The sequence below is a fragment of the Camelus ferus genome, chromosome 2, assembly GCF_009834535.1.
Source record: "Camelus ferus isolate YT-003-E chromosome 2, BCGSAC_Cfer_1.0, whole genome shotgun sequence".
Lineage (NCBI taxonomy): Eukaryota > Metazoa > Chordata > Mammalia > Artiodactyla > Camelidae > Camelus > Camelus ferus.
Genome location: NC_045697.1, coordinates 33,230,209 through 33,257,646, shown reverse-complemented (window position 1 = coordinate 33,257,646; position 27,438 = coordinate 33,230,209). Strand labels below are relative to the sequence as shown.

Here is a 27,438-nt window from a genome sequence, read left to right as displayed (position 1 = left end):
AGTAAAATGGATGCATTTGAGTTCGGGGAAGACTGTTATGGGGAATATTGTATAGACTGAAATGGTACGAGCGATGGAGGGTGACTAGTTAAGAGACAACTGACATCATCCGGGTGAGAAATAATGGAAGCCTGAATAGGACAATGACTGCTGGTGGAGAAGGGGCTCATAGACTTGAGAGCTGCAGAGGAGGGAGAATATGCAGGACGTGGTGAACGGAAGGGGAGAGACATGGAGCCACTGCCGCGTATGCCTAGATTTCTAACTGAAGGACTAGATGAATCTAATGTCATTCCCTACAATAGAGAATTATGCGAGACAGGTTTTGGTTTAAACCAGAAATTCAATTGTGAATTAAATTCTGTTCTATTGTGAATAGAGATCTGAGATTTCCGTGGGACTCATCTTCTGTGGGATTACTATAAAAACTTCCTCCCGTCTCTCTGTCCTTCGTCTTGCTTTCTTCATTCCATCCTACACAGTGCGGCAAAGTAACCTTTCTAAAACTCAGACCTAGTTATAGAACCCCCTCCTGCATGAAGCTTTCCCTGACTTTACATTGTAGCCATTGACTGAAACCCTTCCCATGACTATGAGGCCTTCAGGAGGCCTCCCCAGCCCAACCCATTGTGAGTCTATCTTTTGCTACACTGGGAATGTGTTTTTTAGTTTATTGAATATATTCCTCAGATTCTTCAAATTTCCTCTTAGGAAGCCTTCTCTGACCCCCAGATCTTGGATAGGTGCTTTTAGGTAGTGTCAGAGCACCCCCTACATTCTCCAGCACTTATTCTGCCGTCTGTTTGATTTGCCTGTCCATTATCTGCATCTTCCAGCAGGTTATATTCTCCCTGAGCACGTAATTGCTGGGTTTTTTTGTATACTCATGTCTCACAAAGTGTCAGGCACTCAGTACACTGGGTAGATTTTTTTAATTAAAAATTAATGTCATATAGGAGGCTCAAATAAATTTGTAGTGAGTCCATGAGAGATATCCAGAAGATGGTCAGGGTGAGTTATTTGGCACTGGAGCTCATAAGACACATCCTTAAAGAGTTTTATCATATGGCAGCAGGTTAGGAAACCAGAGTAAATTATATTGTCCAGAGAGAACAGTAAAGTAAGAAGAGGACAAGAGTGACGTGTTACCTTGTGGATCCCAAACAATTAAGGGATGAGTGATAAAGAGCGATAAAGAACGGCCTACAAAGAGAGCTAAAGAGTGGTCAGAAGACAGAATGTAATGAATAGCAGTAGCTCCAGAGCCTCTATTTAGGTGGGACCATACTCGGGAAGTGCGGCTTGGGACTGTCTGGAAGCTGCGTGTGCGTGGTAAGCACATTGGAATGACCTGCGGGAGGCCAATGCATGTATGTGTGTTGTTTTGTTATATTAGGTAGTTTGGCATATTAGAGGGTGAATGTGAAACACTCCTTTCTTCCTTTCCCAAGTTTTCAAACAATGCCCGTAGCCTGTGCCTGGACCATCCCAGGCCTCTGTCAGAGATGACTAGTTATTTCCTGATAACTTACAGAGCATTACAAGTCTTGATTGTAGCTGTGCACATGTCCAGACTACACTCCCCTGCCTCCTTTACTGCCAGATGTGGTCATGTGACTAAGTTCTCAAAGACGTAGGAGTAAAGGTTAGGCATATAGTCCTCAGGTTGTGCCCTCAAGGCGAGTGGACATGCCTCTCCTCCTCTCTCCCCTCTTGTCTGCTGGAATGCAGGCCAAACAGTGGCAAGTCCTCCTCAACCTCAAAGATGTGGACATTACCTCTGAAACAGCAGAGAAGTAAGAAAGAGGAAGTCTAGGTGTCTAATACCACAGCGGTCATACCCTTGGACGTCTTACACTACAACTGTTAAACGAGAAAGAGGATGGGGGGCGACTTTCACTGTACCTTGTCTGCTTTCCTACCTGCTCACTCCAGAGAATAGTCTTTAGTTGGTGCTTAGCTAAATATCTTTCCTAAGACTTAACTATAGCATTGTTATATGTATGTAATTTTATGTACTTATATAGTACACATGCAACAATATATGTTATACAGAGACATATATACTATATATACATTATATACTAAACATATACACAATGCACTAAATATATATACACTATATATACACATTATATACACACTGTATACTGCATATACATTATATATGCACTATACATACCATATCCTATCCTACATACTATAATATACATACACAAATGAAATGTTACACATATAATATTTTGAAGACTTATTGTGGACATGGACTATTTACTTAAAACTGTTTCAATGATCATGCATCTCTCTAATTCCAAATCTTCCAACTTACCCATCTCCCTAGTCATTGAATTCTGGAAAAAAAAAAATAGCTAGCATCAGACTATTTTTGTGTATTTATGTATTTAACCCCAAACACACACAAACATACTCACTCATTTCTGTGTCTGTATCTACACAAATAGGTGTATTTGCCTCAAAACTATATTTATTCATTCATTCAGTTAGAAAACATGTGCCAGGCACTCTGCTAGACCTTAGAGATACAAAGTGATACAAAGTGAACAAGAAAGATGTGATCCCCACCCTCAGGAGGTTACATGCTGTTTGAGGAGATGGGAAGGTAAACAATTGCATATATTATGATATGCTATGTTCTAGGAATACTCAGGTGCTCTCTGAGAACATAGAAGGGGCACTCAACACTGATTTAGAGCATTAACTGATCTTCATAGCTGGAGGCTCCAGCACGGATTCCCCAGAGTTCATGAATATTCATACACATATATGTATATGTACTTTCATATTTACACTGATTGCAAATAAATTTCAGTCGATATCCATGAAGGTTTTTAATATCTTACCAATTTAACAACTAGTGTGTATATTAAATTAGGGTCAGTATCATTACTGTATGAATTTTCTTCTTATTTTCAGTCTTACAATATGATTTTGCTTATGCTTGCAATGAAAGTATTAAATAATTGGCCAGATTTTACAAGTAATATTTTTTGCCAAAAGTATAATGAAGCCAGTTACTGGGGGAAAATATTAAGCAAGCACTGAATAAATCAGGTACATATGATTTGGTTGATTTCTTGAATTTTCCTATTTTTTGTAAGTTTTTTTAAATGATGTAGATACAGTGATATAACAATACTCTGATGTTATAATGCATTTTGAATTTTAAAATATGTTTTCAAAATTCTTGTTTTAAGATTTAGCTAGCAGAACAGAGTGAACTGTTAGAGCATCTGTGTTTCAAATTTAATTGTGCTGGCCAAATTCAGAGATTTATGAATTTGCCTTGTTGACTATCAGTCATCTGCTGCTAGTTCATTGTCTACTTCCAGAAGGTTGCCTATATTATATTGATTCATTCCCTTGCTAAATATTACCTAGCTTGTTTGATTATCTGTCAAACTCAACTACCCAGAACACAACCAGAAACCCAGAATAATTTAAAAAAATAGACATATGACTAATAACATGGGAAGTTACAAAAAATCATGGTTAAAATCAAGGCACTGAGCTTCAGGTTTCAGCACTGACATGTGAAGAGCTTGCAAGCTGTCACTCCCTTGCTTACAATAAGAAAAAGCTGAACAAATGAAAATTAAGGGCTTTTATGGCATTCGTATGAGAATTGAGGTGACAAGCAAACTGTCATTCCAAATTGTGAAGAGGCAGGCACATGCAGAGACACAGCTAAGGGTTTTTGTTTAGTTTTGACCTGGGAGAGTTGCCGCTGAAGCATCACACACTGGCAGAGGCACTTACGTGGTCATTTTGATGAACTTCTGGAGATTGAGTGTATACCTGGGTGCGAGTGAGAAACAGTCTGCTGGGGGAGACCCACATACTCAGGGGCTTCTCCTCTGGGAATCCTGCCAGGTTCTCAAGATAAAGCTCTGAGAAATATCCCTTCCTGCCAATGGCAGAGGAAGGAGCAAGGAAGAAGAACTTTTTGAAAGATACTCAGAGCCTTCTCCATAACCAAGGCCCATGTCCAGGGGAAGGGACTCAGCCAGAGCCTCACCCCAGCTGATGGAAGGGCCTTTCTCCTGCTGCAACCCCTCTAAGTCTTACTCTCTCACCTAACAGGGGCTCAGGAAATGAAAAATTATCAACTGAGATCTGAGCATCAAGGAAGTAGACTAGATATGCTACAGCCACTGAAAGGAGTAGGGAGAGTGGGGAATAAAGCCGTACCAGTGGAGAAATACTTACAAAGTTACAGTTAAGACACAGGCTGCCTAAAAGATTGATTTAATCAGAAGATTACAGAGCAGTCTCCTTACTACATACCTTACTATCACACCAGTAGGACTCTGGTAGAATAGCAGCATCTTACAGCACAAAGAGCTGAAGACACAGACTCCCCAGGAGGAATAGCTAGGAAAGTCGGGGAAGCCAGAGCAAGAACACGCAAAAAAATACCTTGAACCCTGTGGCACCTACAATGACAGCAAACATTAAACACAGCCAACCTTTAACCAGATTAACATAAATCCTACCGTAACAGTATATTTATCTCAGTTCCTATTATCCAAATCAATATGGTCAGCTTTCACCAAAAAATTATCAGTGATGCATGTCAATTATATCCTAATAAAACTTACAGAAAAAAATCAGAAGGCATGCCAAAAGGAAAAACAGAAAACAAAGAAAACACAGTCAGAAGAGAAAAAGCCAACAGAATCAGACTCAGACATGACAGGGATGTCAGAATTACTAGACAAGGAATTTAAAATAACAGATGCCTGGAGAAAGAACTTGTGGTATATGTATACAATGAAATACTACTGAGTGATAAAAAAAAAGAATAAAATAATGCCATTTGCAGCAACATGGATAGACCTGGAGATCATCATTCTAAGCAAAGTAAGCCAGAAAGAGACAAAAATGCCATATGATATCACTCATATGTGGAATCTAAAAAAAAAAAAAAAACAAAACAGGGCACTAATGAACTCATCTACAAAACAGAAACAGACTCGCAGAGATAGTAAACAGTCTTAGGGTTACCAGGGGAAAGGGGGTGGGAAGGGTTAAATTTGGAGTTTGAGATTTGCAAATATTAACCATTATATATAAAAATAGATTAAAAAACAAATTTCTTCTGTATAGCACAGGGAACTATATTTAATATATTTTAATAACCTTTAATGAAAAAGAATATAAAAATGAATATATATATATAGGTATGCAGGACTGGGACATTATGCTGTACACCAGAAAGTGTCACACTGTAACTGACTATCCTTCAATAAAATAAAGAAGAAAATTCCCAACAATTATCCCTTCAAAAAATAAAATAAAATAGAATAAAATAAAATAAAATAAAATAAAATAAAATGATTAATGTGTTAATGGATCTAAACGAAAAAGTAAACCACATGCAAGAAGAGATTATTTATATAATCAGAGAGATGGAAACTCTAAGAATCAAAAGGAATGACAGAAATTAAAAGCCACAATAATAGAAATTGAGACTGCCTTTAAGCGGGCTCATGATTCAGTTAGCTTGTACGTAGATCATTAGAAACTTCCCAAACTGAAATTCAAGTAGGGGGAGAAAACTGAATAAACAACAACAAAGCAGAATAAAACATCCAGGAACTGGGCTACAATTTCAATAGGTATAACAACTCATAATTGGAATATTAGCATAAGAAAGTAGGAACAGAGCAGAAAAATATATTTGACATAATCATGGCTGAAACTTTCCAAATATTAATGACCAAACTGCAGGTCCAGAAAGCTCAGAGAATCCCAAGGCTAAACACAAACAAACAAGACGAACAAACAAAAAAAATGCACCCAGTCTTATATTCAAACTGCAGTAAACCAAAGGCAGACAGAAAACATTGGAAAAAACTAGAGAAGTTAAAAACAACCACTTTAACTACAGAGGAACAACAGCCAGGGTCATCTTTCAAACAAGAGATACTGACCATGCCACTAACCTGCTGGAGACGAACCTGCAAAGCTTTCCCATTGCACTTGAAAATACGTTTATCATCTTAACACCATCAAATAGGCCCTGGATGGTCTGGCTCTCACCTTCCCCCTGGCCTCATCTTTATGAAACCCTCCACTTCTGCCCTCCCCTACTTTGCGGGCTTCTTTCCGCCGCCCCCCCACCCCCCTCGCAGTGCCGTGTTTCCCCAAGCCCCTGGGCTTCTGTGGATGTTCTTTCCTCAGTCTAGTGTTAGCTTCCCTTGTCTGGCGACCCTTTTAAATTTCCCCATATTTCCTTGGGGAAGCCTAACCCAACTTCCCAGTCCATGTAGGTCACCCAATGACAGTTCATCATGGACCTTGCCCAGTTGTGACCTTAGGGGACTTTGTACTCTTTTGAAAACCGTATCTCCTAGAGAATGATTTGGTTTGGCTCACCTTCCCACAGTGCCCAGCACAAAAGGGAACAAAATGCCTGCTTGCTTTATAAAAGAAGGGATAGATTTCTTGCAATTATCCTAATAAATTAATGCTTATCAGTGACAGATCATCGGAAGAGTAGTTTCAATTAATATTTATTGATTCATTTAAAAATAACCTATTTAATGACCTCCTCTTCTCTGTTATGTAACCTTTTACATTTTGGGGAGAAGAAGACAGACTCTAATCCATGTAGTTTATTGGGGGCATACAGGCGTGTAAACCCACAGACAGTTCAAATCACAAGAATGTGATTTAATAAAGGCATGCAGAGGACCATGTCACAGGTGCCTTTAGAGACGAAATCCTGCAGCAAGAAGAAGCTGAGCTGTGGGTACTGCAGCATTAGTCCAATGTGCACTCTTTGGGGGCGGGAATCTTTGCTGTTTTGTTATCAGTGTGTTCCTCATGCCTACAAAATGTACCTGGCACTTAGTGGGTACTCAGTGATTTATTAAGAGGAGGAATAGGAATTCGCTAAATTAAAATGAGGGATAAGTGACGAGGAAAAAATTCTAGGCAGAGGAAACAATATGTCACCCAGACTGAAAATACTCATGCTAACTGCAACTTCCACCTGAAATTTGAAATGGCTTCATTTAGATTGCAAAGGCTTTTCACTGAAAGAGGGGCATCAGGATGAAAAGGGTTTGGGGAAAGGGATATGCATTTTGAATTTGTTAAATCCGTGATACATTCAGGTAAGCAAGAAGAAACTTTTGTAATCCTTCACAGTGTTGTCTACACTATGAAGAAGCTTTCAAACTTTTTTTTTGTCTAGATCCTAATCAATACTTTCTAAATTTACAAAGTTTAAATTAGTGAGGTTGGGGATAATTAGGTTTTATGGCAAAGATAATGTTATCCAAGTCCTAATTTCTGCTTCTAACACATATAAGTTTCAATGTTTTTATCATTCAAATGTAGTACTGTTATGAGTTAAAATTTCAGTCTTTAAAATACTGTAAAATAAAATAAAATTGCAACCTTTCATAGGGCACTTATACTGTCTTGTAAATGTTATTATTGTCTTTTTTTTTTTTTTTTTTTTTTTGGAAAGGGGATCATTGCTTTGTCCATTGGGCTGAAGAGGGGAGGTGGGAATCCAACATTTTGTTACCAGAATGTCTGCTGTTTCTGCCATTTCTATCAGTAACCAGCAGGTGGTGTCAAACAATTTTACATTTCTGTTTATTGCAGTATTTGTGCCAGTTTAGCTTCGGAGAACTCTCCTTCCTAACTTCCACTTCACACTTCAACCACAAACACTCACACTCGAGCATTTGATGGGGATAAAGGTGTAAAGAAGGGTTTTATTTAATTTTTCTGATTTAAATATGTCCTGACTTTGCTTTCACGTGACACTATTTTTGCACATGCACTGAGGTGTCTTTTTATAATAGAGGTACTGCTTTATATGCTGTAACTCACTTGGTTGCTATAACAACACTATGGAAAAACACTATTCCTAGTCCCCACTTTACAAATGAGTAAACTGTGGAACAAAGAGACTAGGGAATTTCCCCAAGGTCACAAAATTAGAATCCAGGCATCTGGCTGTGGAGCCCACAGTCTGAGTCTCTGTGCTGAAATCACTTCCCCTGATCTGATTTTCTCCTTCAGTGCACATTTTCACTCAACACATAGCATTTCTTTACTTTGACAGCGTTTTCTCAGCTACTCTGTGTTGAGGTTTTTGGCACCTACACCCAGAAATGAGAAATATTACATAGAATAAAATCAGAAAATAAAATAGCTACATGTTAGCTATTGTCTGTGTATGGGGAATGCTCACATATTTTTCACATCTATGAGCAGAATTTTAGTGCTGAAAGCACTTTAAAATATTTGCATTTTATTTTACTGAAAAAGGAACTTAAGCCTCCCAAAGAAGCATTGAGTTTTGGTGGTAACAGAGGTGATGAGGAAAGATACAGTCTGTTATAGAAATGCTGTGGGAACATTCATTATGGAGGCCCTACTAGGTATAGGAAAATGCCTGGTGCTGGAAGACGGGCACGTGGAAGGTTTGTGAGTTTTCTATGTAAGTGCAGTTCTTTACTTAATGCCTCACTCTTCTGTCTACTGTGTTGTGGGACCAGGCTAGGCTGTACTAGCAGGTGGAACAGCTGGCGTATAAGCATCTTATCCTTCCAGTAAAAACAAGAAAGGAAGGAAAGGAGGGATGGAGGAAGGAACTTACAGTTAGTGTTAACAATATTATTGTCAAGTTTCCACAATCAGATGAAAGAAAATAAAATTCAGTTATACGGAAGATTTGAATATGGTGAAAGAGAGCCTCATAGTAGATTCCGATTGAAATTACTATCACATTTTATTGACTTGAATGATTAGACCCAAGTCTAATTTTCAGTTAGTAGAATAGACTTAGAATCATAGTTAAATTTATAGTTTGCCAGAATTTGAATATGCATTTTTTGTTGATTTTCTTTAAGTTGGCATTAAGGTGTCTATTAGTCATTCCCAAGAATTCACACTTGAATTGGAAATGATTAAATGTCATTAACAATCTTTTGTTTAAATTAAAATTTTTTATTTTTTCTTATTGCAAATGCAAAGCAGGTTCACTGCAAAGGAAAAAAAGAAAAGAAATTCCTTCAATGTTAATTTCCATAAGTAACTATTATCTTATATTGTATCCTTATAGGATACCTTATACAGGTCTCAGATTAGCAACCTCACCTTCTACTTTAAAAACAAACAAACAAACAAATAAATGAATAACAACCTAGAGCAAGAAGAAGGGGATTAATAAAAATTAGAACAGAGATAAATGGTACAAAGAATAGAAATAATAGAGAAAACCAACCATAAGTTGGTTTTTGAAAATGTCAACAAAATTGTCAAGATTTTAGCTAGACTGATCAAGAAAAAAAGAGAGAAGACTCAAAATTTTAAAATCATGAAATGAGAAGGGACATAATTACTGACATTTAGACATAAGAAAGATTATAAGGGAATCTATGAACAATTGTATGCCAAAAAATTAGATAACTGGGACTAATTCCTCGAAAAGTTACCAAAACTGATTTGAGTGTGAATAAATCTATAATAAGCCCTGAAGTGAGCAAGCAAAAAAAAAAAAAAAAAAAAAAAATCAATAAAAGCCTAAGGCTAGATGGCTTTTCTGGCAAATTCTACCAAATACTGACAGAAGAATTAACAAAATTCTTTCTCAAACTCTTTGAAAAAATAGATGAGGGAACTTCTTGATTCATCCTGTGGAGCTTTGCCAAGATAACAAAACCAAAGAAATCACAAGGGAAAAAAAAACAAACCTGCAGATCAATATCCCTTAAGAGTATAGATGCAAATATTCTCAACAAGATACTAACGAACTGAAGCTAGCCACAAACATATGAAAAGGATTACAAAACATGACCAAGTGACATTTACCTGAGGAATGCAAGATTGGTTCAACATACAAAAAGCAGTCAATGTAATTCCAACATATTTATGGAACATGAAAAAACACAATTATCTCAATAGACTCTGAAAAACAAAATAAAACATCTTTCATGATAAAAATAGTCAGCAAACTAACACCAGAAAAGGGCTTTTTCAGCTCAATAAAGCAGATTTAAGAAAAGCCCACAGCTAACATCATACTTAGAGATGAAAGATTAAAAGCTTTTGCCCTACCATCAGGAACAAGATAAGGATGTCTGATTTCACCAGTTCTATTCAACATCATACTGCAAACTTTAGACAGAGCAGTTAGGCAAGAAAAATAAATAAAAGGCATTCAATTTGGAAAGAAAGAAGTAAAACACTATTTGCAGATCACTTTCTTATATACAGGAAATTCTGAGTAAACTACACGCAAACTATTTGAGCTAATGTGTTCAACAAAGTCTCAGGGTACAAGATCAACGTAAAAAATCGGTTTTGTTTCTATACACTAGCAATGAACAATCTGAAAAGGAAATTAAGAAGATATTTCTGTTTATATAACATCCAAATGAATAAAATGCCTATAAATAATATGTTTAAAGATGAAAGACTTGTACGTTGAAAACTACAAAATATTGTTGAAAGAAATTAAAGAAACACTAAATAAATGGTGATTATATATGTATACATAATTGAAATAGATAGGTAGCCCATGTTTGGGGATTGGAAGACTTAGTATAGTTAAGATGTCAAAACTACCCCAAACAAGCCAATATCTATGAAAATTGCAATAACTTTTCTTGAAAAAATGAGCAGACTAGCCATAAAATCATAGGGAAGTGTAAGGGACCCTGAATGGCCAAAACAGTCTTGAAAAAGAATAACATAGTTGAAGGGGTCACACTTTCCGATTTCAACACTTATTCTAAATCTGTAAGTCATCAAAACAGTGTGAAATTTGCATAAGGACAGGCATGTAGATTCATGGAATGGAATGGAAAGTCCAGAAATAAACTCATATTTGTGTGGTCAAATGATTTCATCAACAATGCTAAGATCATTTAATGGGGAAAGAAAAGTCTTTTCAACAAATGGTGCTGGGACTACTGGCTATCCACATGCAAAAGAATGAATTTGGACATCTACCTTGCACAAAAGTCACCTCAAAATGGACCAAAGGCCTAAATGTAAGAACTAAAATTATGAAATTCAAAAAAATATAACTCTAAATCTTTATGACCTTGGATTAGGCAATAGTTTCTTAGATGTGCACCGATTCGTAATTCCTATCAAAGAGGATGTCCATCGCTCCATATTCACCTCAACACCAGAATAGTATCAATCTTTTGAAGTTTTGCTAACATTTTGCTGGTAATATTGTTTTAAAAATGCATCTTACTATTGCTTTTTTTCCTTGAATGCTGATGAAGTTAAATATATTTTCATATATTGATATGTCACTTGCATTGATACATATATGTGTGTGTGTGTTTACAGTAGGATATGGTTGTGGTTTGTGGGTATGTATGTGGGTGTATCTGTCTTGTATTCTATTTAATTATTCTCCTGTACCAAATTCTCAAAAGAAAACATCTTCGCAATCTAAAACCTTTCACAGCTTGATGCATGCAAACACAGTATTTCTGTAAATGTGTTTTTTAAATTCGACTCAGCAGCAGGTGAGTTAAATTTATTTTTCTACCTTTCATTCTTATTACTACCATCATATTCCCAGATGCATTCACTCATGATTAAACAGAATTATTGGTATTTTGAATTGTTAACTCTACTGTGGATGAGAAAAAAGCTGTTTTATTTATCCTAAGGGAAAGTAAAAAATAAAACATAAAAATTTCGATATATGAATGAACATTTCTTCAACATTTAATTCTCTTTCAATTTAATGTATCCCCTATGCACATAATTAATCCTCTATTGGATCTCTGGTAAAACAGGTAATTGTAGACGTTTTGACTGCTGATGTTGTAAATACCTCCTGAATTGTTGGTTCTTGTCACTTAACCGTTGTGATTCCCTGACCATAGGCAGAAAAGCTTTATAATGAAAGGAACGAGATTATTTTTTAAACCAACAGAGGTATAAAATATTCCTTAAAAACAGTGATTCATGTTTTTTTACGGTTTGAGGTTTAGTTGTTTGCTTTATTTTCTATAGATTCTAAGCTACATTGTGAAAGACACTGTCTTAATACTAATACTAGGCAATTCAGAATTAATTTCATACTTAGGTAACTATACTTAGAATGAAGACTTTCTTAATTGTAGTTCCATTGTGATCATTACTGTGGATAATTGATCCACTGCTTAGCATGATTCAATAAATGGTGAACAGATTAATGCGAAGCTTTATGTAGGATTTTTAAAAAATTAATGTTAATAGACGATGGGTCAATATCAAGGACCAGCTTCCCTCACTGTAAATTCAACTTGAGTTTCACCAGGCTTTCTAACCTCAACAATACTTGAGAAAAAAAGGAATTTATACAAAAAAAAAGAAAGCATTTCAGAGTCATCCCTTCAAGAATTATAATAACCATTTATTATAGTTAATTTTGCACTATTTTCTTCCAGAATATTTTTGTTTGTTTGTTTGTTTATTTTAGTGGCTAGAGGTGGCAGTGAAAGTAGCTTTGGGAAAAAAGAGTATTTCCAATGCTGTCCTGCTGGTATTTGTTGATGTTTGTGGTTCCCATCTTTCTGCAGGAGTAACAACTGTTCTAACGATGACAACACTAAGCATCAGTGCTCGGAATTCTCTCCCCAAAGTGGCTTATGCAACTGCCATGGACTGGTTTATTGCTGTGTGTTATGCATTTGTGTTCTCTGCCCTAATTGAATTTGCAACTGTTAATTACTTCACCAAAAGAGGATGGGCTTGGGATGGGAAGAGTGTAGTAAATGACAAGGTAAGCGAGAACTTCCTTCTCCCCGTGATTAAGAGAATCCCCCAACAGATTTGGCCTGTTACAGATAAAGTTCCAAAAAATTCAACCATAAGTTATATATGTAAAATGAATCATACAGACTTCTCTTAAAGTGTGCTCTTGCATGAAATCCTTTAGGAGTGCTTGAAGCAGTATTACTTCCGTTAAAACCACTTGCTAGCACCTTCTGAGCTCTGACTGTGTGTCAGCACTGTACTGAGATTTTTACATATGCTCTCTCATGTAATTGTTACAACTTTCTAACTAGGGTCTCTTTTTAATTCTCATTTGTTTCTGATGAAGAAGCTGTGGCTAAGTGAATTTATTTACTTGCTCAAGCTCACACAACTAGTCAATCAGTATACATGAACCCAGATCTGCCTGACCATGAAGTTCATGCTCTGAAGCATCACATTGCTTTATAGTAAAAAGGATTTGCAAAAGAAAGAAGGTATTAACTTTACTTGTTACAGAATTTCAGGCCCTATCAGTGGGCTAAGTTACGTTCCTCCTACTCTTTTCTTTGTTGCCTGGATACAAAACATCAGGCAGCACTGCAATCTCTCCCATGTTGTATGGAATAAGAACATAGATACTGGAATGCTAGATGTTTTAAGTTGCTTGTGTAGTCTATAGGGGAAAACCTTTTGTTTGTAAGATTAACATTTTGGGAATTATTGGTGTCCTTTTTTAGGTTTCAGGTACTGAAGGAAGTAGGAGTTTTGTGCTTTGATACAACAGCTGTTTCCTTTCTTATTCTATAGATTATTATTCATCTGCCTTAAGTGGAGGCTTTGGATGTATCACAATGAGATAGAAAGTATTCTTAATAGTAGTAAAATGTTCTACTTGGAGGGCTTCTTTTTAATAGCGTATCTACCTAAATATTTCTTCCGTTATATTTGGAATAACATACTTGCTGATTTTCTTTCTTTTTCAATTATTTGAATATAAATATTTTTCCTCATTTCTATGACCATATTGCAGTTTAAGTATACAAACAATTGATGCTATAATTTAAAAGTCTTGCTCTTTTTCCTTAATTTTGTAAACTGTAGAAGTTTTAATAAGAGTGCTGGTTTATTTCATTTTGTAGGCTATGTTTTGCATACTAATAACCAATGAGTAAATATTAAAGGAAATCTGATTAATTTTCTATAGTTAGTTTTCTAGGTTATTTCACCATCTCCATTACATTTTATTGTTGACTTATGTTTTCATTCCCCATATAGTATACTGCTTTTTCATTTCTATATAAGCAATTACTTCCTTTACTTATGTCAGTTACACATGTACTTTCATACTAACATTTTTTGAAGATAAAATGCTTTGTAAATATGTCATAAAAGATAAATAGTGGTTTGTGGTGTAAATGTCCCATATAGAAATAGATTGATATGTTATTTTTAATTCTATGAGGCTGCCATTTAAGTCAACATTGTGATTTGGCATATCAAATATTATACCTGAACTTGGAAAACAGAAGTACCTATCAATGCAAAAAACACATGCTTGATAATTCATTTGAAAATCAGCTAATAGCCTACTCCCAACTAATGCTGGATTTAAGTCTACCCACATATCCGATCCCACACAGTGAAAATAAATCCAGGTCGAAATTCTTTATGCTCCAACCTAATTTGAAGTAAAACAACTAACAAAGTTTCTATTATTTCAGTTCTAAGTGGTTCAAGTTCAGTGGTTAAATCAAAGGAGACATTACATCAGGCACATTGCTTGTTGTTAATCACTTGTCCGTAGCTAGAGTACCAAGCACAGTGCCAGGTCCTTAGTAGACACTGCAGACAGTTTTATTGAATAAAATAATAAAAGAGTTTCTGATATTAAATCTGGCAATGCAATACCAATGAGAAGACTTTTTGTCTTCATGGAAAGTTGTTTTAAAACTTTGCAATGGTAAATTGCAACTTGGTAAACTTTGCAATGGTAAATTTATATCAGTGGGTATTCAATACATTTTCATAATTCAAATGAATTTTGGGAGGTGTCTCCTAAAATTTCCTTGGAAAGAATCAGGTCCTTAGACTAAAAGAAAATCTAGTAGGGTGCCCCAAGCTAGTGCATCTGCCTGAAAGTATTTCAATGCTATTTACTTCTGCTTTAGTTTTCCTTACATTTAAATTTTAAGGGGAAAACAGTAATTTTCCTGAAATACAAAGTTTTTATTGATAGGCCAAACTAGCATCCTTTCAGTTTAACCAGGCTGATAGAAGTCCTCTTTTTTGAAGTTACTAAATTTGATTAAATGCACTTAAATTATCTGGCAATCCAAAGAGCATATAAAAAGTTCCTAAAGGTTTATTAACTGGCAAGTATTAGTCTGTCTCTAAAAAATAATCACTCACAGATTTATATTATTATTGTATGTTTGAAAAAAAGATATGTGTATTTAACATACAGTTTACGTGTAGATCGTGCTGTGATGACCTTTAGAGTTAAGTTTCGCAGATAAACAAATAAATCCACTCACATCATACTCAAGCCACATTTGAGCCCTTTATTAGAAAACAAAGCCTACCTTGCTCTGAGATCTTGCACAAGTTTGCACACTACTTTTAGCCTCAGGTGTGAAATTAGACAACAAAATTTTATCATTTTTTTTTAAGTTAAAACAATTTTTAAATTCCCAATTTATCCCTTCCCTCCCTCTTTACCCACTGGCAACCGAAAGTCTGTTCCGATGTCTGTGAGTCTGCCTCTGTTTTGTAGATAAGTTCACTGTGTCCTTTTTTTAGACTCCACATTTAAGCAACATCATATTCTCTCTCTGGCTTACTCCACTTACAGCTTTATCATTCTAAAAATGTAGTGCTGAGTCAAATAATCCAAGTTCAAATTTTTATTCCCTTTCATATATGAGAGAATCTGTTTATACAACTTCCCAAGTTCTTCTGGAACCTTCTCTCTTACCCAGTGTTCTTCCACTTGCTCAAGACTAATTCTTCCAATCCAGCTCTTGATCCCTTTGTTCCTTTTTCAACCTTGAGCCATCAGTTATTGTTTTCTTCTTATGTCTTTTAAGCCATCTTCTCCTTTTCAAACACCTCCTTCAAGTTTCTGAAGATGCTTAATATACTTATTTTACCATAAAAGCAAAACCAGACCCTCTCCAGATACTGTATCACCTACTGTGCCATCATCAGATCCAGCCCTCTTTTTCTGCATTTAAGCTTTTTGAAAGCATTGCTTACAACGTCTTTGTTCTCACTTTCAATTTAATTCTCAATCCACTGTAATCAGATTCCCTTTCCATTTATTGTCCTGAGTCTGAAGGACACCAGTAACCTCCACATTTTCAGATCAGATAATAATTTTCCATTTTTTGTAAAGGATCCCCACATAACCATTGACTGTGGTTATGCTCCAGAACTCCATTTCAGGCCCAAGTCTCCAATTTTTTTTTTCTTCTTTCAGACCTTAAAACAGGCCTTAGAGTATCAACTTCCTTCCTCAAATCATGACAGCTGCTACTATTCATTCTATTCTTTGAAATTCTTTACCTGAGTTCAGAGTAGATCTGGTCTCCCTAGCATCCACTCTTGTTTATCCCCAAAGAGACAGGCATTCAAATTTATCATATTTTATCTTATTTTATTTTACTCTTCACTACGTGAATCTCACTTTTACAATTTTACTGATGATATTTCTAGTAATGTCAGCAACACTAGCACGCTGTCCATCATTTATTGTCTCCAACTAGACAAGCCCTACTCATCCTCAACACACATAGCAACCCTCAGGAAATTTCTGAACACTTGCTCCCCTCAACCTGGAATGATTTGGTCACTCTGTAGCTGTGTATAATACCCTCTGCATTTGATCCTTTATCACAGTTTGTAATTGCCTTTTTATGTCTCAACTCCTTCATTGATATAATAATAATGACCATGTTTATTTTAATAAATCCTTTGTCCTTTGCACAGGGCCTTGCATATAGTAATTGATCAATAAATATGGTATGAATTAATGAAGTATAATCAAATCTACAGCCCATGCCTTTATCTTACCTTCCACAGTTATTATCTACAACTATACCCCATACCTGTCTTTTAACTTCTAGATTAATAGATCCAACCTATTCCCTGGGCATTTCTACATGAATATAACATTACAAGCTTTACATAGCTTTTACAAAAGGTGAAACAAAAAAATAAACAAACATAAAATATCCTAAACTGATTTAATATTTCCTCCCTATCCATGCCTGTTTTTTAAAATCTATATCTCAGTTCATGGCAAAACCTAATCTCACATACCAACTTGGAAGTGTCCCTTAAGATCTCACTAGTCATCCAGTGGTGTCCATTCTCCTACTTATGTCGTAGACCATGCCCTTGCCATTTCTCATTGAGACTTTTTATTCCTCATTATCTCTAATTATGTCTCCCTTTAATCCATCTTCTACAGTAATGCAGTCATCTTTCTAAAACAGAAATCTGATCATTTAATTTTTTTAGCTCTTGAATGAATTGTTGAAAGCAATTCTTCAAGCAGCTCAGCTAATATGGTCTAAATATATATCTTTATCATATGTTTGTTTACATGATGAATAATAAGAAAAATATTATCTATTATACACTTACTACTATGTGCCTAGGAGCATCTCTATGTTAGAATGAGGAAATAGAAGATTGGTCAAGGAAAGTTACTTGCTCAGGATCACACATTTAACAAATGGTGAATCCAAGATTGAACACAGATCTGAAGTCCATGCTCATATTCTTCCTTGAGCCGTTACAAACATCCCAAAATATCTATGCCTCTACACATCTCCATGACATTAGATGTGCTGATTTCTCCTGCTAAATTGCCCTCTCCTTCCTTCCCTAACTACTTATTCCTTAAGATCTATCCAATTGAATCTAATTGCCACCCCCACCCCATTATGTTTCTACAGTACCTGGCATAAATTCCTTTTATGCAACCTCATGAAATTATACTTTTATTGTAAACAAATCTGTTTGAAACATGAGCTAAGAAGATAATAGTTTTGTCCTATTCATTATTTCTCTGCCAATCCCTATCATAACATTTAGCACATAGTTTATTTGAATTAAAAAAAAAACTTTCATCTCAAGATTGTTTTTATTTCTAAATCTGAGTCAGTGGTTCTACACTGGCCAAGACAAGCATATTCTCTGGAAATACACTATATATTAAATTTCTTAAAACACAGACATAGCAACATAATATCTAAACTAACATGAAATGTACCATTGTTTTGTGATTCACTCCATGCAATTCATAGAAAACATCACATTTCAAGTGTTTTTATTCATTTATTTGCATCTTTAAACATCTTGCCTTGTTCCCAAAGCATTTCAGGCAGTTTACCAAAAGAATGCATGCATGTACTTAAATTATTATAAAATAAAATAGAAATAGAAGTAGAGAATCAGGATGAAGGAAAATAGACTGCAAATATGTTCACCATTTGGGCCAGAACATTAACTGAAGTCCACAGCTAGTGGATCTGAGACTCAAATTCTGAGCTTCTTGGCTATGAGTGTAATTCATGGCAGGGGCGGGGGGCACATTTTTCTTTAACCAAAAAATGGAAGTATACATTTCTTCAGGAAAAAATAAATTTTTTCCTACATTAAATTCTTATTTTTAAACTATATCATACGGGTTTTATATTAGAGAAAGCTGGGTACTGTTGCAAGTAATGTCAACATTTTCCCAATGAACGCAGTAATGAATTTTATATTGATGTTTCTTGTAGTCCCCTTCAATAAATGCTGAAGGCATTACATTAATATACAACTCAGTGAAGGCAATTCTTCAAGGAGCTAAGCTAATATGGTCCAAGTATATAGCTTTCTCATGGCCCAATTTAATCCAAGGAAAGACTTTAGAGTACTTAGAGAAGTGGATGGACTGTATAACCTTCAAACAATCTTCTGTAAGTATCACTTTTCTCAGTCAGGATGGTTAGCAGACAGTTAACAGTAACATTATCTGACCAGGGGGCATGTTGCTGTTTTACAAGTAATGTTTTTTCTAATAACCACAATAACTGTAAAAAAAGCAACATGATATGTAGAAAAAGCATAGATTTGCCACTTTGGAAACCTGGGGTTTTCCCAAAGTCTGTTATATTTATGAGAGCTCCATTTCCTTCTTCAAAGAGACAATCTCTTGAGATTCTTTCCAACTCTGAAAACATGTGATTATTATTTTTTTTTATGTACAAGTCACTTCACTACTAGGTGTCTGTCTCTATTTTAGCTAGAGCATTTGCTCAGTTTGTTAACACATTATTTTATCTAATGTTCTAAGGAAGCCAGGATTGCCTTGCCACGATGGTGTAAGACATTTTGATTTCTTAATCAAGAATTTTCCAGACTTGAAATTTTAAATATATATTTGGACACTCTAATAAAATAACAAACTCAGACTATTCTGGATCTTGTAAAAGTCATTTAAAGATAGAAAGTTTAATTCATATGAGTTCTATTTCCTTTTCATTCCGCATAATTAACAGAATTAATAGATCCTATAGCAGCACAATTTAGTTTTTCTCCCCAGATCATTTATAAAAATAAACCTCTTACTGTTTTATTGTATAGTCATGTTTTCCTGCTTCCCACTTACATGAGTCCCAATCACAAGTAAAACAGCTCCCACGAACGTGTGGAAGTTCTACAGCACTATTTTTCAGTTGAGCTTATTTCATGATTTCCCAGTTTCCTCCATCTATAGATGGTAAAATTGAGGATTTTCAGGATAAGTACATAATAGAATTTTGGAACACACTGTTGGGATTCGTTTCTATTAATCAAATGAATACTTACTGTTATTCTATAAAATAGACTGTATGCTTATATGTGCTATATACATTAATACATATTATCTTAGCAATCATTCTAGTAGATGTCACTCATCTGTCATGAAGTAAACATTTTTTGAGCCTGTGCCATGCCAGGAACTATGCTAGGAGCTTACAGTAAAGTAGAAGGAAAAAAAGAAGTGGAAAAAAGTCTACATGCCACTGTAGAGACAAGCACAAGGGGGTAATGGAAGCATATGGAAGGGGTGCTTACTGCAGTGGGAACTGATGTCTCAGTAGATGTGATTTTGTATAAAATGGATCCAACTAGGTGACCGATGTGGGTTGGTTATCAGTTAGTTCCTGGATCAACTGTGGTATCATTCACAGGTTAAGGAAGACAGGAGGGTAGACAGATTTAGGCTGGCATTGCTAGTTTCTGTTCATTTTAAGTGACTCTTACGACTTTTGCTACCAATACATGGATGACTGAAATATCTAGCAATATAAACGAGTAATGGTTTGAACAGTTAACACAGCAATAAACTTCCTTACACTATTCCTCTTCAAGGTTCTGAGGAACTGAGTGTAAGCCAGGGGGTTACATTAAATAAAGTAAAATTGGTCAAGTGGGATAAAAATCATGTGGTCCAAGTATGCAGCCTGCTGGCTTGATCAGAGGTTTTCATGGTATTCAAAGAAGACTTTATTCTTTTTGATAGAAGTAAGTCACTATCAACTTCATTCTTTTTGATAGAAGTAAGTAATGAATAGGGCAAAGTAATATCTTCTAGTAATGGCCTAGAGTATGGAAATTTTTGGTAGTATTACTAGCAGATCTATGTCTTACAAAGAACAGTAATAGAATATGTTGCCTGTATATACTCTGATTTAGAAGATCTTAGAATTAAGCTACAAATTCTTAGAAGTCAACTATGAATTTAACGGTATTTTTTCTCTATACACATGATTTTAATTTTAAATAGATAGGAACAATTTGCTTTACTGTAGATTTGTGGTAATTATTTTCAAGTGGATGAAGGGGGAGTTATTTTATTTTTTAAAATGAGATTTTGTAAGATTCTGAGCCAGAAAGGCTTTGCTGGGCTATGGCTAGGAATTGAGAAGGTTTAGCCCCATGGAGGTGCCCTCCCTTCATTCAATACATTGGGAAGAAATTATAGGTGCCCACCACTGGGTTTTGACTAAAGATAGTAGTCATGGCTGTTACACTTTCCTTACTACTGATTTTGAAAATACTCAAGTTTCCAAGCTCCAAGGGAACATCTTGAAGCCAAAGCCATCATCTTATCAAGTACTAAGTCTGCCTCTGATATTCAGAAATTGAAGCCATAATTTGAACAGCAAAGAAAAAGTAAGGTGAAATTTTGTTCGCTGTAGCTAAGTCAATAAAGTTACAGACATTTAGTAGAATACTTTTATCACTACTTATTATGGTTTCCAATACTGATTGGGTAACACAAAACAAAACAAAACAAAACAAAACAAAACAAAACAAAACAAACAAAAATAAGTACAATTACACAGGACTGATGTTTGGCTGCTACACTGGCACAGCCCTTTTGGGTATTTATAGCTGATGTCCGTTCAGACTGGTCAGAGTATCTGTTCTCATTTGTTAGTGCCTCTGCTCTAGAGTTTGTTAAATATTTTTAATATCACCTCAGTATGTATGTACAATTGAAGGGTATTCAGGGGGGAGGTGGGAAGGATGTTGGTAAGAGTTAATACAGAGTTTTTATCTGTAGACTCCTCCTCCTAAAGGATATTTTACATTTTATGTTTCTTTGCATAAATGTCTAAACCTTACTCCATAATGCCTGCCCCAACTTATATGTTCTTCTTCCACAAAATCGTCCTTAAGCTGCTTCATGCAATGTCTATGTCTTCTTCCAAAGATATAAAGTATATTATCTATGCATTTTATAAGCCAGTAGTCATTGTCTAGCTTCTAAAAAAGTTAAAACCTACTACTCTCCACTATGGGGCTATGTTTTTCAAGGTAGCTCAAATATACATTAGTTCATTTGATTCTCACAGCAGTTTAAGTATTATGTTTATGGCTTAGGTATAATTATTTTAGGTATTAGTTTATGGCTTAGGTATAATTATCTCCCTTTTTAAAGCTAGAAGCTGAAGCAGGGAGAGGTTAAGGAATATCCCAGGGTCCAAATTCTGTATAAGGGCAATTTGTTATCATTTTAAATGATGTTTAGGTATAATTGAAATAAGAATAATATAAATACTATATTTTAGGACTTTATGGGTTAGAGTCCTTCTAGAAGGTTAACCTAGTGATTAAAACTTTAATTGGAATATTTTAAGAAAAAGCACTCCCAGGTTTCATACAGCTTCCTCAGAGATAAAGTCCCATACCGTGCTGTTAAAAACAGAGGTTTGGAGGTCACACACATTTTGAGTTTGATGTTTTTTCAGCCACTTAGTAGACAAGAGACCTGGTCATGTCACAAAAGCTCTTTAGCTTCCACTTCTTATTCTGTAAGATGGGGTTAATAACAGAACTTACTTCTTATCCAGCAGTGAAGCTTGTCATCAGTGACACCGTTAGGCCTAACACTCCACCTGACACATCCTAGTGCTCAAAAAGTGTTAGCTGTCATCTGCTACCAGTTGGACCCTCGAGGATTACCCTTGTTTATAACTGGAGACTCCATGCGTCATTCCTGAATGAAAGCTGTTTCATCGATTTCATAAAGTTACAACTGGTAATCCCTCACCCCTTTTCCTTTTATGCTCCAGCCAGGTCTGGAAGTTTGCCTCCTCGGTGAGGGAGAAACCCAATGCCCATGAAGGACAGGAAACCCTGGCCTGTCCTCAGGGCCTCCTGGGCTTTCGTATCTCATTTTACTTGAATATTTTGGGAATTCTTAATCAAAATACTGATCCTCGAAATTCTGTTCTAGGCCAATTGGTTCTCTAATACTGATTTACACAGTTCACTATTTTGGATAATTCATTGCAGGCTCAATTTTGTTTGCATTTAGATAGCTAGCAGTGTATTTATATTAGTACAGAACTGCAGGTAAATGCCTTTTCAGTTTTTATTAAATACTATTATTGAATAAATATTTTCAGGTTTCATTAATTGGCCACATATTACATGCCTCCCTCATAGAAGGAATCATGTGAGTTTTGATGGTGAACAAGACAGAAATATCACCAGCCTTCACTGAACTTCCATTCCAATAAGAAAGGACGATTATCTGACTGATAATCACACAATTAAAGAATTTCCTCATTTTGAAAAATGCTGTGATGAGATTAAACTGGGTGCTACGAACAAGTGTAGATGGGGAGCCAGTACAACATTGGATAGAGTGTTTAAGAAGGCCTTTCAGAGGAAATGACATTTTAACCAAGACTAAAATTTGAGAGGAGATTGCTCACATGGAAAACGGGATGGACAGAAGGCATTCCAGATGAGGAAGTAGCATGACCACAGTCGCCAAACAAAGAAGTACTCTGAATACAAGTTATTTCAGTGGGACTCGTACATAATGAACAAAAAAAAAGACACCATGGCAAGAAGTGTTGATTTTATTCTAGGTTTCATGAGATAGTATTTAAGAGATTTAAGCAGAGGAGTGATGTGATCCAATTTATGTCTTAAAATAATCCCTGTGGCTATAGTTTGTCTAATGATTGGTGAGGTCAAGCCGAGTTGGAGGGCACAAAGGAAGCCTGCTTGGTCCAGGCGGGAGAAAACTGACCCAGACGAGAGTGAGTGAGAACTCAGCTGGGGATCATAAGGAGAAACAGGTTGTGCGTGAGCTAGGCAAAAAGCTAAAAGTTTGTGTTTCATCTTTCTTCTATGTTTTTACTATCTATTACACTGTCCTCTATATATGGTTACAAATTCCCACCATCTGAGTAAAGCATGACTGTATGGTTTTGCCATGAAGGGGAGAAATCCTGTTATCAAGTTAAAGACATTATTTTTTATTTGAAATTTGAGGTCATTCATTATAGATGATCATTCTTCTTGCTAAACTATTTCTACATTTCATTTGTTCATTCAACAAATACTTGAGTGCCTATTGTAAGAGTCAAAAATGTCATATCATTTATTCAGGTATTTTGCTATCAGATTTCCATGTAAACAACAAATAGTTCTCCAGGAAAATGGTGTCATTGATTTTACTCTGGGCATTTCCTCACCCTCGTGGTTTTAGGACTCAATAAACTTTTATTTATTTCCCTAAATTCCTGCCTTCTAATGGATAATGATGTTTATCAAGATACTTTTCTTCAGAATTTGAACTGGAGTTTGGAACATGTTAAGAAGCAGTCTGAACCCACATTCTCTTAATTCTTGTATTTTTCAATAGAAAAAAGAAAAAGCCTCTGTCATGATACAAAACAATGCTTATGCGGTGGCTGTTGCCAATTATGCCCCGAACCTTTCAAAAGACCCAGTTCTCTCCACCATCTCCAAGAGTGCAACCACGCCTGAACCCAGCAAGAAGCCGGAAAACAAGCCAGCCGAAGCCAAGAAAACCTTCAACAGCGTTAGCAAAATTGACAGAATGTCTAGAATAGTTTTCCCAGTTTTGTTTGGTACATTTAATTTAGTTTACTGGGCTACGTATTTAAACAGAGAACCTGTATTAGGGGTCAGTCCTTGAATTTAGACACAGGTTGACTTTGGGATGTACAGCAACATTAAACCTGGTTTGTTTTGCCATGTACAGTCTGACTAATAACTGCTAATTTGTGAACCAACGTGTACAGTATGTATATAGCTATCTAGCTCATAGACCTCTAATGGAGACATGCATTTGCGAAACTCGTGGAACTGCAGGCAGAAAGCACCCCACGCCCAAAGAGCCATTGCCTTTTTTTTAAAGATTTAACCCTAGCAATTGGTTTAAAGTGCATTTCAGATGACCTGATTTATTTCCTCTTCTTCTAATAGCAATGAGAATGGAGATCCTATACCACAATTTCTGGACCCTTTTGATTTAGGTCTTAAATAGGAGTATTTTCTACTGTTGCTTAACTATAATGTAAGATAACATTGTCTTTCCAAGACAAAGCCCTCTAAATAACAGAACCTCATATCTGCAACATCAGTTCCCTTCCTGAGTGCTCAGAAGCCCTGCTAGTATAATTGGAAGCTTAGCACACATCAGAAGAAAAACTAGAGATTTGAAATCAGCTTCTAATTACTCTGTATAGTATCTATAACCATGTACATATTACAGCATGACAAATTCAAATAATTATCAGTCACCCTAACAGGATGTTCATTATGTCTAGACTTTAATAGCTATCGGAATGTCATGGTCATCACGTTTTTAGCATCAGAATTTATTTGAAAGTAATAATTGAAATCCTACAGATTATTTTAATCATTGGAAACTACCTTAAATTAAAAAAAAAAGGACAATAAATATGTCTTACTCTTTCCAGGTATGTGTTGCATTGAAATTGATCAGCTAAATTTTCTTGGTGCTGGAGACTGGAACAAGTATCCAGTTTGGCTGCTGTGGAGCAAAATTCATATTGGATTAGAAAAGTGTGCCAAGAACTCCCACTGATGAGAATTCATAGGTGTCACAGAATATAGACGAGCACTTATACGATTCTCTCCTTTCCTGTTTACTGCAAATTCTGCCTTAAGGCTTCTTTTCATCAGGACTCAGAAGCCACTCATTATAAAGGAAAGGGCAGTTAATTGGCACATTTTTCTGTCTTGAAAGCAGCTCTTTCAGATAAGAATTAATGTAAATCTGCTTTTGTAAATTGCAACTTTAAATTCCGCTGACTCAAATTTACAGCTTTGTATACCAGAAGAGGTTTTGGTAAGAGTTGAACATTTTTAACCTGAAACTTTAAAGCATCACTAACAGATTGAGGATTAGTTCACATGCACAAACACTTCTCTCTCTCTCACACACAAACACACACACACTCACAAGAACACACACACACACACAATTAGCTAAATTAGGACACATACACAAACGTAGCTAAATTAGAAACCAAAATTTTCAATTTTATATAATTACTAATTATTAATGGATAAAATTCATTTTTCTTTTAACATTTAAAAAATACTCTCTATCTCCCTGAAATATGTTAATAGAAGTTAACAATTGTGTCTTATGCCTAGATGCAACATTTTTGGCAAACTTAAAATCCTTCGACTCACATATACATTAGCAGTTATTAGTTGACTTTTACTAATAGATACACCTTTCTGATGGTGTTTTTGTAGAAACATAAGTAGTCAAATAGTGGCATTTCTTGCAGTTTTGTACAGTATTTCAGTATAGTGCATAAATAGGTATGTTCATAAAATCAGTAAAAGGATTATCCTATGGAAATAAGCAAAATCACAACAAAAACTGCTATTCCTTTGCCTCATTTAAATTTTTTTTTCATTTTCCTTGTTTCAGTGTGATTCTATTATGTGCTTTGCATGATTGTATTAATACCAAGGTCACAAATGCATCTTATGAGCAGAATTTGCCATGAAGACAGCTTTGATATTAAAAATTCCCTCACAAAAGGAAATCCATAACCCTTAATAAAATAAACTTGCAACATGAGCCAATAAATGTATTTATTTACTTCCCTTTCAATAACACCTTCTTGGACATCTAAATAGTTTTTAAAAGTGCATTTGATTCATATACTAGAATGGGAGATATCTTATTTTCTTACACATTTAAATACAACATAGCTCTTCTGGGTGGTTTACAGAAGGGTGCAGTAGTCCAAACAGTACACAATGCTTGAAGTCAAGCAATAAAAATGTATGGTTAGTATTATTAAACGGTTTAAAAATATTGTTCTTATAAGTTCTGCATTGCCCTCTTAATATGTGACTATACATTATAAATTTATAAATATGTACATATGTAAAAATAGTTGTAAATAGAAGTTTCTGTAGGACTACAGAAAAGACTCATCCATCCCTTTGGCAGAAAGCTGCACCTACATTGGTGGTACCATTTTTATTCAAATTTACGGTAGATTGACCAGAAAACTTAGTTATGTTTATTTTTAGTTTCGGTTGTTTAAATCTTATTGAGCCTAAGGACATGCTGATAGCTGAGATTTGCCTATCATGTAGATCAGGATTTGCTATTGTTTCTCTAACTTTGGTGTATTTTTTTTACACACTTCTTAATCTTTTAACGTTTGGATAAATCAAAAGGAGCCTTTGATCTTGCTGGAGGGAGGGAAGATGCTTCATGGGATAGGATTAATACTACAGAACCAGAGTCTTTACATTTTTCTCCCTTTCATAAATCATTTTAAAAACACAAAATAAAAGTGACATGGACTTATTAAAATAAGGTTAATTTTTCAGGAAACATTTTTAATCAACTAGCAATGGTCTCTTTGGCCCATAATATGTATGCCAATTGTATGCAGCTGTACATTGACATAAAGAGTTATGGTATGTACAAAATGTAGATAAATACATGTACATATATGGAGATATAATCTCATCATTGTATAGCTACTGCTCCGGCTAAGCTAATGCTTACTCCACAAATATTTTTTATTTCCTAGTATTCACCAGGCCATAGGGATGGTGTTAATATCACTCACATCACACCGGCAGAATTTAGTTGAAAATCCAAGCGCATCTCATTCTTACAAAGACTGAAAATCAAAGACCAAATGTAATATATGAATTAATTTAGCGCTGAGAGCTGTTTAATGAGTTATGAGACTACAAGTGTGCTAAGATGCTGGCTGTTTTGCTCTTTTCACCTATTTATGTCCTCATTGGTTTGAATATAAAAACTGTAGTAATATAATCATTTAATAATTTTTTAAACTTCAG

At 35.4% G+C, this 27,438-nt stretch overlaps 1 protein-coding gene across 4 annotated transcripts in view; it reads left to right on the top strand.

Annotated features, from left to right (window-relative positions):
- The window catches only part of GABRA2 (gamma-aminobutyric acid type A receptor subunit alpha2), a 110,698-nt gene extending 84,510 nt beyond the window's left edge, over window positions 1-26,188 (top strand). For 3 of the 4 annotated variants that reach the window (XM_032496908.1, XM_006183376.3, XM_032496904.1), the window contains 2 exons: window positions 12,579-12,781; window positions 23,963-26,188. In XM_032496908.1, coding sequence (XP_032352799.1) covers window positions 12,579-12,781; window positions 23,963-24,259 — 500 coding nt within the window. In that variant the 3' untranslated portion in view covers window positions 24,260-26,188. Of the gene's footprint in view, window positions 1-12,578; window positions 12,782-18,545; window positions 18,726-23,962 lie in introns of all 4 variants that reach the window. The other variant, XM_032496911.1, reaches the window with a different exon arrangement.
- Window positions 26,189-27,438: the final 1,250 nt, after the last annotated feature.